Source organism: Priapulus caudatus, unplaced genomic scaffold (genome assembly GCF_000485595.1).
Source record: "Priapulus caudatus unplaced genomic scaffold, Priapulus_caudatus-5.0.1 Scaffold488, whole genome shotgun sequence".
Classification (NCBI taxonomy): domain Eukaryota; kingdom Metazoa; phylum Priapulida; class Priapulimorpha; order Priapulimorphida; family Priapulidae; genus Priapulus; species Priapulus caudatus.
In genome coordinates, this window is record NW_014577549.1 from 173,515 (window position 1) to 186,657 (window position 13,143).

Below are 13,143 nucleotides of genomic sequence, written 5' to 3' on the forward strand. Positions count from 1 at the left end.
AAAGCTGGTCAGAGGGCTATGTGGATAAGCAATTTACCTCACTCCCACGAATATGTCCTAGATTCATATGTCTTAGAATTCACTATACCATAGGATAACGAATCACCACCTCTCGTAACAGTTTGTCAAGCAGGGGGCGTACTTACAGGAATTCTGTTACAGGGGGGGGTGAGGGCGATCTGAACCGCCAAACCCAAACTATGCGAGCGATGCGAAAGTGGGGGTACTGTTTTCGAGCCTCTTCCTGCCCCTACATTTTTTTTCTTAAAAATTAGACCCCTTTAGTAAAATATATGCGTCTTTACTGCGCGGAAGCAGTGAGTGGTTCCGGGACCCCCTGGACGCCCCCCTGTAACACGCCCCTGTCAGCCTAGTTTAGGACCAAGTCTTTACCGATGTTGCAAAATAGGCCTTGCGTCAAACAGACTTGACCCCCACAGGGCACAAACTCGCAAAAGTATTCTTGGCTCAGTGGGGTACGCGGGGCTGTGTTCGTGAGATTGTGTGTTCGCAGAGGCGTATTTCAACTAGTATAGCATTTACGGTGGATAACTATTTTAGAAAACGGCGAAGTCCATAAAGTTTGGTGTAATACAATTTGTTTTTACCATTAGTTTGCCTGACAGCAGGACAGACAATGAAACAAATGTGTTGCAATATCTTTACGTGCTCCTTTCCCTGTTCTTTTTAAATTCCAATTTTGTATTTTCTTTTATTGTTTTTTCCGAATTTGCGCAGAATTGTGCCATACAAAAAACGTGCTATGAATCGCCGTACACTTTATCCACTTTCAACACGTGAGTGAATATCTCATTGAAACAATTGGCGTTCGCAAAATTTTTGGGAAAAACTCTATGGTAATCTATACTGTACGTTTGTCCATTACTGGTATAAAAATGTTAGATGACATGTTAGTCATACCTACATTCACTTATTCACATAATATGGTGGTGTTTGATAAAGAGCTTACATACATGCACGTGTGCTTCAGTTTGTTAGTGTTATATTAGTTATCAAGAGTTAATAATAATTGAAATTATAATAATGATACATTTAATACCACCTATACACTGCTATCAGGGTATTAGCTCTTGACTTTGGTTAGTCTGTAGTCACCATGCTGTACAAACTCACAATGACATTCACCTTTTGTAACGCCATTTATGTAAAGAACTATCTCTCGCATTTATATTATATTATTAACACATACGTTATCTGCATTACAAAAGACAAACGTATGATCGCATGTGTCATATCTGAAGGTGATACCAGGGAACATCACTCTCACTGCCCCCATGGGCCATAATGTTGGTTGTGAGGAACTTATCGCATCGATATACATACCAACTGTTAAGTTTTCAACTGGTGTACATATGTACTGCAGGGCTGTAGGGCTCACCGGGGCCACTGGAGGGGGCCAGCAACCCCCCCACAAATTTTTTGTGCCCCCCCCGGCTCGCCCCCCCCCCTACGCATAAATTGCATGCTTGATAAAAATAAAATGAGAGTTAAAACACTGCCGTTATACCGAACAGTATAATTCTACAAGAAAGTGTATATAATTGGCTCCCCCCTGCTAGAAAATGTAAGGGGGCCACCCCGCCAGTTGCCCCCCCCCGCTGATAACAATCTAGTCTACGCCCACTGGTATGTAGTATAATGCGCCGTGATATGTCTACGTTATATACATATCTATCATGGCCTCCTCTATATACAGCGGGGCAGTGGAAGATCTGGACCTTGCAGTCGGCGCTATGCCACCCGATCACACACAGCGTGCGACAGGATTTTCACTGACGAGGCGACAAGCTGGTGCAATCTCGCCGTGCCCTTGCGGGGATTGGTGGCTGCATGAAAATACAAGGCGCGGCAAGCAAGTGGTGAAGTACTAATGAGCCACCGCTGCAATCGCACCAAATTTTATCTTGCATTTGCTTCGTGTTCCTGTAGTTGCCGGCCGCCTGCAACAAACTAAACAAACATAAAAATATAACTCAATATAAGAATGTGATCAGTATCATAAAGAACTTGAAGTCATGAGACTGATATAGTCTCTCTCATACAAGTTGAGATCTATGCTCTCTTCGGTCTGGACCTTGAAAAGTGGGAGAGTGAGCGGCGTCTCTCTCTCCCTTCTTCTTTCTTCTGAGGTCGTCTCACTCTCGGCTCGTCTGCGATTTCCTCTCTGCTCTCTCTCCTCGTCTCTCTTCTCGTCTCTTTCTTCTTCCTCTGCTTCTCTCGTCGCACGTCTTCTTCTGTCTTTCTGTCTGTCTTTTTGTCTCTAGTTCTCTGTCTCTCCTCTCTAACTCTCGATCTGCTCTCTCGTGTCCCCTCTCAGTCTCTCTCTCTCTCGCTCTCTGGTCTCCCCGCTCTCTCTTCTGCGTTCTCTCTCTCTCTCGTCTCTCTCTCTCTTTCTCGTCCTTGTCTCTCTCCTCTCTCGCGTTCTCATGCACGTGGTGCACATGTGTTTCACCTTGCTTCGCTTCGTCTCGCTCTCTCTCTTCTCTCTCTCTCTCTATATCATGTCGCCTCTAATCTCTACTCTCTCTCTTTCCCTCTTTCTCTCGCCTCTTCCTCTTCGCTCTCTCTCTCTCGCGGCGCTCTCTTCTCTCTCTCTCTCTGCTCTCTCTTCCGTCTCTCATCATACTCAAAAAACACATTCTAACAACGTGCATGTACGGACCCCGACGTACAATTCTCATCTTTTAATTTCATTTTACTCTGTGCACTGTATCTACTCTATGCGGCGCCCTGTTCGTCTCCTCCTCCATTTGAGTTTACCCTGGTACGAATTTTCGCGATATTCCCAAAAAACTTGTACACCAAACACCGTGCAAACGCCCATCATCTCATCTCGATCTCGCCGGCTTAAAATGATCAGGAGTGAAGCTTCACGGTCGGTGGAACAAAGAGTCACGTGCACGTACTTGGCCCGACACGCCAGGATGCCGACTACAGAGAGAAAAGACGACTCATGCGAACTTGAAACCATCATACGGTTTTCACCAGAAAAAAAGGATTCTTCAAACCGCCGTCCCCATTTAAGACAACCGCACGGCGCTCATGTTGCCCCTATGTGTATTAAACTATGTATATCGGCAACTCTGTAAATTGACTCGTGGAATCATTGAAGCGGATGGTGGTTTACCCTCATATCCCGCCGCTATCTGGATGATCATTTTATTAGGTTAACTGCATGCGGTGCGCCGCGGTCGATCACAGACTAGCCGTGTCCAGTAACCCAAACTGATTTCCTCCTCGTCGGATGTCCAGCGACTTCACGATGCGATCTCATTCAAAAATCATCAGCTGAGATTTTTCGCGCCTTCCCACAGTCTATTCGCTATTGCCTTATTGACCGGCAACAGCCATAGAACGTGCTCCAGTGAAGCCGCTCGTGAAATCCCACACTAGTAACCTACTGTGCTCTCCTGGGTCAGGTATCAGCACTGTTCCGAATCATGCCCTAATCTTACAATTATATTCTCGGTCTCATATATCTCTTTCTCGTCTCCTACGTGCCAATCAAAGCAACCTACCACAACAAGGAAACTTCACGTGGTCTCGTTGATGTGATCGAGTAATTTTCCAGATTCTTTCAGAGGTCGTCGGTAAGAAGTCTGAAACGCTCTTTTTTAGAAGAGAACCAATCATTTGGTAGATTTGAGAAGCAAGCTAGCATGCAAGCAGAACGTGTCTATACGCATCGTGGCACGCATGCAGTGACGCCTCTACAGTCACGCCTTCGGCTGCATACACACTGTATGTTAGCTATATATTGTGTGTATATATAGCGTTGTGTTTGTAGTATATGTAGGTAGTATGTGTGTGCGTGTGTCGATCGTGCGTGTGCGGTGTGTCGTGTGAGTGTGTTATACTACTATGGTATAACCGGTATAAATTATAAGTATATATAGATTCATGGTGGGTGTCGTGTGTGTTTCCGACGCAGGGTGGGGGGGCGGGGGGGGGCGGGGCGGGTGCCGTGTTTGCTACGTGGTGCGGGGGGCGCGGTGGCGCGCGAGACGGTGAGCCAAACAATCATTCGTTTTGATTCACCTTCTTAATCTACCCTCTGCCAAGGGAGGGTTTGTTCGTTTGTTCATTTTGCGCTCAGGTCTGTGTGTTTGTGGGACGTTTCGATTTTGTTCCTTGGTCATACCAGGATATGCTCCATCAAAGTTAGCGACGGGTTATGATAAACAAATTTGGACGGCTGGTATGTGCGCCTTGAGTGCGAGTCCCGTGCCTTCGCGGACAAGTTGTCCGCGATTAGTTCTGATTTTTTGGGTGCCCGTGATTCCGGATTCCGTAGGACGTAATTCCTTGTGTGACGTAGGGATGCATTGCTTGCGTCTCATCATTGATGGGTAGTGTGGCGGCTTACTCCTAACCGCTTCGCTCTCGTTTTGCTTTCGCTTTCTCTCTCGGTAGGGGTTTTGATGTATGTCACCGCCCGATTAAACCCGACTACAAACTTAATGACTAGCTAATAGCTATAGGATCATATGCGCCGTGCATCGGTTGTCACAATGCAGTCAAACAACCTAGTGATGGAGAGCTACAAAACGCTACGCCTGATCTACGCTGTGAGGAGGTTTCTTCTGTCGCCGATTGCTTTTGTTGTATATATTATCAGGAGCTAATAATGACTTAATTTCTTGTCATTATTTTGCCATTGATTTGACAATTATGTTTGTCTTTATTTATTGACAAATATTTGTTCATGTATTAGCTGCCTGATTATTATTTATGTATGATGGGGTAAAGTCTAAAGCAGCTACCCTCTGACAGGCATATTACTTTACTTGTGCTGTTGAGGTCTGGTGCTTAGATCTTTTACTAATCAGGCTCATAATTTTTCTTTGTTTGATTGATTGCATCTCTATCCTGCTGCAGTTTATACAACACAATTTTGTAGAAATTTTTTCTTATAAGCAATTTTCAATTAGGTAAATGGAGAGTCATGATAGAGTTAGTACTAGTCTGGCAAGAGTGTTGTGATACATGAACTTTTGGTTGTAGATATAGCCAGGGCTTCTACTCAGAGGAATAAGTATAATGAGCACTTTACAAGTGTCTTAGTTGACCCATATCCCGGATCATGTTTTTATCTCTAACAATTTATTTTAAGTATATATTTGCGTATAGCTTGTTAACGCCAAGAAAGTTATGTTAGATACCAGAGTAGGTCAATATTGAAGTAGCCAATACATTGATAGGAAATTGATGCTAGAATAATCTGAGGGAAGGAGATGTTACTTATCTGTATATAATGGAATAAACGTTCTGGAGCATGTATGAGTCAAGCGCGGTTGAGTTCCATTGCGTCGCCGCACCGTCGTGCCCGTCCACCGTGCCCTTGAGCTCACCCACCTCCTGCCCTCACCCCGTGCCGTCGACTCCGCGTCCTCGACTCAGTTCCGACTTGCGTGTGCCTTACAGTACCAGTATGAGATTTGGATGGTGAACAGAAAAACTCGTGCAGAATAAAGAGGTTTCTTGTTATACTTCGCAATCTAACTACGAACTGTCAGTCGATGGCCTTCAGCTGTAATAAATTATACCATTTTCAATAACGCGAGTGTTATCTATACTGCATGAATATTTCAAATCTTAAAGCTAGGATTGCTCATGTTTCACCAACAGTTTCTATATTTTTCTCAACCGTACTGATCGTTACGATACTCCTTGCTCTAACACCAACTATACTTAGTAAGGCCGCTCTCAGTTAGTGAACCCTCGACACCATTCTTTTCACCAATATGTTGCCACGTAGATCTGCATTCAAATTAGAATCGGTTTACATTGATTGTCAACAAACCATTGTGCGTGATTTTTGCTCTAGCGAGACCAGAACGCGGTGTCTTCTACATAGCTTAGGCGTAGTTTACCTGTGTGTATTTAGTATAGTGTGGGTGGAAGTAGGGTGATAGAGGTGTACGCAGGCCGACATGATCTTGATATACAGTAATATACGTGTGCCTTTACATAATAAGACGTCACTATAGCTTATTGTGTGGGATCTGTTTTGTAATTATTAATCATTTCTTTTGCTCCGCGGAGACTGCTCACAGAGATAGGTGGCCGCACGTTTGTGTGTTATCTTGATTTTATTTATCAATATGTGTAAGCAATGCTATCAAGTATCGTGCGTGAACGTGATTGTATGCCGGAGCAATAACGGCAAAATTCTTGACTATGGGAGAGACAACGAAGTTTTGTTCTATCAACTTAATGCGCGGTGTGTGTTCAGTTTTGTGTTGAGATAGTCTGGTTTTTGAATAAACCTGCTGACTGACAATTCATTGAGCCAAAACATGTCGTACTCAGAACGCTCACTTAGCGTCTTGTCAGATGCTGTGTTGGCAGTTGGTATAATATTTAGCTTGTCACTCTACGTAACAAACACACCTAGTGGTTTCCTGTGGTGCTTACGACGGCGGAGCAGCTATAACAAGACAATAGGTATTTACAGCAAAAGAGGCTGGGTATGCTTACAGAATACATAATGGATTTTACTTACCTTTCTAATACTGACTGATGTGTGGGCAATTAAATTGACTGTTACGCACAAGGTCATTCAGACACATACCAAATTCTTCCCAATTTTGCTTCAAAATCCAGTACACGTGAAGAGTTGTCTTAATAATCGGGTTAATATATTAATTTAACGCACAACCGGCCAGCGCTGCCTTTTCACTATATACTGTTCCAGGTGTAAAGAAAATGCGCATTGACCCTACCTAACCATGTGACAACGTACGTACGCACGTGATGCATATATATCAGGAGTAGATAATAGGGAGGGAGTGTGACATCAATAAACAAGGGAGAATTCGTCATTACTACGCTTATAATACTGACGATTTCGTACCGGTAACTCATCCAACTTGAGCTCAAATCGCGACACGTACATCGCCATATCATCGTGCGAATCGTTTCCCGTAGACACCCGCAATCGACGATACAGTCCTAAAACGTACGACACGATTCTCCTTCTTTGGCCATCACATCCGTCCAATTCGCGCGCCTATAATTGCAGACAAAAGGGCGCCGAACACTGCTGCGCACGTCGCTGTGCGGTTGCCCTCTCTCTGCGATAGAGCTGAATGTGGCGTTGTGGCTCGCGGGAGCATTAGGCATCAGACACTTTGGCCGAGATAACTCTTGGACCCGGTGACACAGACTACACAGGCCACCTTTGTACAGTAGCTGGCATTGCCCTTCGCCGATCGCACGCCAAGACCGCATTGATTAGCGCTAATGCATGTCGATGTTGCCGTCGATCTCCAAATCTCCCTCTGCCGAGGCCACAACGCGCACAGTCAAGCTATCCGAGGACGAGCAAAGCAGCGAGCTGCGCCCAGCGGTTGTGCCTTCTTGTACTAGAATATAGAGCGCGCACATGCGGCTGATTGATCGGCCAAAGAATCGGAGAATCGTGTCGTACGTTTTGGCTGTATCTCCGGGTATTGGCGGGTGGTCTACGATGAAAGGAAACGATTTCGCACGATGATTGGGAATGTACTGTGTACCGATTTCGGAGGCTCAAAGTTGGATGAGTTCGCTAGCTAAATCGTCTACGGTAATTATAACGCGCTATCGTAAGATGACGAATTTCCTTTGTTTCATTGGATTGACCACACTGCCTCCCTATTATCTAGCTCCTGATATTCATATGCAACGTTGCGTACGTAACGTTGTATATGGTGATAGTAGTGGTGATGCGACCATTCTTACACTGGACCAGATTATAGTAGTAAAACAGCTGCGCGGTTTGTGCGGTTAAATTACATATCATACCCGATTTTAGAACCACACTCTTAGAACTGTATGGGATTTTTGGAAAGCAATTGGTGGGAACGAGATTTGCGTTGTTGAGATGGCCTTTGTTTTAAAATATTTTTCAACATCGTCAGGTATTAAACAGTACAGTAAACATGCATATCGATATTCTGGTTTAGCATACAGCCTCTTTGCTGTAACATATATTGTTTGTTATGTGCTCGGCGGCATGTAAGCACAAAGAACCCTGAGGATTGTCCTTACGTAGGGCTGGGGACGTAGCCTTAAATAAATGACAAGCTCTGCTACCAAACTGGGATACGTTGGACGTCAAATTTTTGCTTCATGAATGTCAGCGCGGCAGCGGTTATTAAAAGACTATCTTCACCAGCGAATAATTGAAAAAACTGCATAAGTCTGGACATTGAGGTCTCCAAGTTAGGCGAACTGTTCTGCCGAATTACTTTCCCGGTCGACAACAATCACCATTTTGTGGTTGCTTATCGGGAGCATAAAACAGCAGCATAAACAACAAAAACGTGCCGCCCACTCAATCTTCGATTCCCGACAATGAAATATTGTTTAAACGGTTCCCACAAAAACCAAAGTGCCAGTAAGTTAATGTAAGATGCGAAATATTATAGATCTGCGCCTCCCGTCTCCGGGTACCTACCTATCTCTTCAAATATATTAATAAAGGTAACTACCCCCGTAGTAGTGTAGCACGACAGCGTTCTGCGTCTTCGCTAGAGCCAAACACATCAAACGCACAAGGTATTGGTTGACATACATACTGTAAAAACGAAATATTCCTTTTTGAAATGGCCATTCCCGGCAGAGTCTGTGGCACCCACTCTATATGTTGGTAGAAAAAAAAAGAATGTGATACCATCTTGCCTTGTTGCGCGACTGATCGTATTCTCATGTTTGAGACTCCGTGTCAATACGTCTATATAGCTGACTACGAGCGATATTACACATACCTATGTTCTGTGGTAGCGCGTGTTCGTCTAATTAACCATGTGAGCGTTCGCGGGTGTATAGATCACTTCGAGTACGGATTTTAGAGATTAAAAATTCTGAAGTATTCAATTCGTTTCGCCCTATTCGTCGTATAGCATGGTGCTCGAACCCCTGACTCATGCAGCACAATCACCCTAGTCCTTTTGAACTAACTGCGATCTATATCCTTCTCCCAGAATGCTTAGCGTACAATTTCTACATGCTCTTTAATCAATACCTCCACGTACTCTTAACAAATCATTTTGGGTATCGCAGTTGTTCAGCAACTCTCTTAGTCAGCTGAGTGTGTGTTTATTAACCAGTCTGTCGTTCCCAACCTGGCCGATCACCTTGTGACGTGGTCGTTACTGGTTAGATGAAGTGCTCCTCTCTCATCGTAGTCTTTGTTATTCTCTGTGTCAGTTCTAATGCTCGCACAGGAAAACTGACACTCACTCACAATCATCCCTACTTTTGCTATGGCTTTATATCATCTCCTAACTTTACCTCTTGAATTATGAACCCTGCTGATAGAGCTGTAAATCTAATTCTCTGCAACTATATGATATCCCGTTAACTCTACATATATCGCTAACCTTTGTATAGCCACGATTATTACCAGATCAGATAACTATTCAGTACATTCCCCTGGAGTTGTTGAGTATTTTTCAACTTACAACGTTTCTATTTGCTCTCGCACCTATGTTTGACTACTTTCAATAGTGTACTATCTGTATCTCAACATTATTCCTTGCGCTCTAACAACCTGATACAAATATTATCTCAAAAATCATTGTTGACTAAGAAATGATCGTGATGTCATAGACAAATTCTCTCGTCCTGCTCCTCTCTCTCCTCTCTCTCTCCCCGCTACTTCCTAAACCATAAGGCCATGTATCACCATTCTTGTATCTCCGAATTAATCTTGGTTTACTAGTTTTCCGTGCTTAACTTCGTGTATAATGCTGCTTTGGGGGGACTTCCAACCACACCCTCTTGCAACTCTTGTTCCCGTATACTAATTTCGGCACTTTACAAACCTGCTACGTGTTACTTACACACAAAGCAATAAGGCTCTACACCGAGCTTGAGCTTCGTCAGCTTGCCAGGTGGCTGCTTTACTGCGAAAAGTAAGAGGAGCGCACACGGGCCACCTGTTCATGAATTTCTTTTCCATTTTTTTTTCTTGAGTGCCTTTTTATAATTTTGTAGACAACATTGCTTGCTAAAACACTCTCCCTACCCAAAATTTAGGTGTCATGTATAAGACACAAATCTGCGCTTAGCAGCGAAAGACGATGTTCGCGCCAATCAATCAAAACAAACCGAAGTAGATGCAGTTAGTGTCACTAATCTAGATTCCAGTAACAAACGGCAATACTAATACTATCCCTCCGTACAACATATACAAGATCAATGATAGAATTAAATGCCTGTCTAAGGCAAACATAGTCAAATGGTAGTTAGCTATTACATAGATCGTTGTCAATTTGCCTGGATCCACATCACCGAATACAATTAAATCGGTATACATCAGGACGCTAATAATGACAACATATAATTTGGCTGCAATTAAAAATGAATGACAAAATAATGTCAATAATGGCAAATAAATGACCAAAATTTGTCTGTTGCCCCTAGATTGAAATATCGCTCTACCTTCACCCATCATAATAAGTTACATAACAACCTAAAGGCAATAACGTAATACCTGCAGCTCAATCGTGAGATACGGAAGACACCTCCGGCCTACCTAGCCGGTAGACGCGTAAGGTTTCTGTTTCACATCTCCACACTCCCTAATGAAACTAACGATAATTACTATAGGTTGATCTTGACCTGCCAAAATTGCAACCACCGAGGTGCCACGGCGTATGATGTCATGCATCGCACTGACACTCGATATCATATACTATCCCAGATTCTATAATCGTTTTAGATCCTAGAGAGCGGTGGCTCTCTTACCTAACTTACGTAGCTGAGATCTAATCACTTCCTAAGTTCCTAAGGCCCAATAACGTGAATACTGGGGGGACGGGCGTTACGGCTGAAACTTGAACTGCCCAACAACGCACTTACGAACGAACGGAAACTTGAACAAATTGGATGAGCCGCTTCACTTTCTCCAATCGCAGCTATGCGACTTCAGCTGCTCGGTGCGTCTGTGTCGTCGTGTAGTGCAGTTGCGCCCGCCAGCTTCGTGCGCACGCCGTACGCATTGAATGGATTGAGAATCACTTCAAAAAATTGCCCTGGAATCCGGATCACGACCCAAATCTAAATCGATTGGGTTCTTGGCCAAACCAACCCGTCCACAATTTTTTTCAATCAGAAACCCCGTCCCAATTAGAACTTGTCTTGGGTATCGTATGTGATTTATCGGCAAAGATGTCCACCCGACATAGGTTGACAGGTGACTAACATGCCGCAACCAATGCAACAAGCACACGCAACACCGACCGCAAACGTGACGCGAGTAGAAATACAGAACACGAAGAGAAAGACCCTGCGCATAGTAGGCAGAGGATAATAAGAAAAAGCTCAAGGAATCAAAAAACAATTGATTTGTAGAGAGCTGTTTTGCGTTCTCTCCACAACGATGACACCACAGCAGAGCAGTGAGTCCATAATAGTATATTATTTATAATATAATGTATATTATATATAGTATTAATAGAGTGCATAAGTATAGTATAAGTACAGACGACGGATAGAAGATTGATATACTAGTATAAATAAGTGAATTCAGAGAGAGAGAGACGAGTCCGAGAGAGAGGAGACGAGAGAGAGGAGAGGAGAAGAGACGACGACTGAGACGGACGACCGAGACCGAGAGATCTGCCTCCGCCTACCCCCGCGAGGGAAGAGAGAGAGACGAGAGAGAACGAGAGAGACAGAGAGAGAGAGAGAGACGCCGAGAGAGCGCGGAGAGAGAGGACGGAGAGCAGATGAGAAGAGAGAGCAAGAAAATGAAGAAAAGAAAGAGAGAGAGAGAGCAGAGAGAGAGAGAGAGCAGAGGAGAGAGAGAGAGAGATTGAAATTGGAAGGCCCCCCCCAGTGCCCCCCCGCTGAAAAAATCCTAGCTACGCCACTGTATGTATGCGTGTGTATGTTACGTTATACATACTATATGGCTCTCTCTCTACACTGGGCAGGAAGCTCTGGACCGTCAGTGGCGCCTAATGCACCATCCACCACCAAGTGCGCAGATCACGACGAGGCACAGCTGAGTGGCAATCTCGCCGTGCCCTGCATTGGTGGCTGCATGAAATACAAGGGCATGCGTGAAGGTACATAATGAGCACACGTGCAATCACACAATATTATCTTGCATTTGTTCGTTCCTGTGTGCACGCTTGCACAAATAAAAAATATAAAATAATAAATATATAATAAAAAAATAAAAAAATGTCTATGTGCGTGCGTGTTCCGGCGCGCCGTGTTCATGCATGTGTGCACATGTTTTATGTGTGTATATATCAGGCAAATTTTTCTCTCTAGACCAGACATTTATCATGAGGCTCTGTTTTAACAACACGCTCTTCTCCGTGGCAAAGAGCAAATGCCAGGACTCGGACACATATGACAAGAAGAAGATCACGATGTGCCTATGTAATGAACCGAACTGTAACACGGCCAGTACCTGGTCTTACTCGCCCTTCTTGCTGCTGCTCACTGTTGCTCTCCTGGTAGTCAACACTGTGAAGCCATAAATATCAACATATCAATGAGTTGATATAACTTCATATATATATGCATATATTAATTTATATTAATTTATATATATATATATATATATATATTATATATATAAGTATTTCTCATCATTGATGGTAGTGTGGCGACTTACTCTCTAACCGCTTCGCTTCGTTTGACTTTCGCTTTCTCTCTCTGTAGGGGTTTATGATGTGTCACCGCCGCGTTAAACCCGACTACAAATTAGATCGATAGCTATATATAGATATATGCGCCGTGCATCGTGTCAATGCAGTCAAACAACAATAGTGATGGAGAGTAAAAACGCTACGCTGTCTACGCTGTGGCGGAGGTTTGCTATCTCCGATTGCTCTTGTGTATATATATCAGGAGCTAATAATGACTAATTTTTGTCATTATTTGCCATTATTTGACATTATTTTGTCATTATTTATGACAAATATTTGTCATTATTAGCTCCTGATATATATTTATGTATGTGTGGGTAAAGTTAAAGCAGCTACCCCTGACAGGCTTATTACTTTACTTGTGTCGTTAGTCTTGTTAGATCTTTACTATCAAGCTCCATAATTTCTTTGTTTGATTGATTGCAATCTCTTGCTGTGCAGTTTTTTTATACAACAAATTTTGTAGAAT

The 13,143-nt window shown here is 43.6% G+C and overlaps 1 protein-coding gene across 1 annotated transcript in view; it reads left to right on the forward strand.

The window, feature by feature from the left end:
* Positions 1-12,898, forward strand: part of LOC106810941 — a 19,019-nt gene extending 6,121 nt beyond the window's left edge. Inside the window, exons 4-5 of the mRNA XM_014814426.1 lie at positions 11,946-12,080; positions 12,292-12,898. Of these exons, the coding sequence (XP_014669912.1) occupies positions 11,946-12,080; positions 12,292-12,503 (347 nt within the window). The 3' untranslated portion in view covers positions 12,504-12,898. The remainder of the gene's footprint in view (positions 1-11,945; positions 12,081-12,291) is intronic.
* Positions 12,899-13,143: the final 245 nt, after the last annotated feature.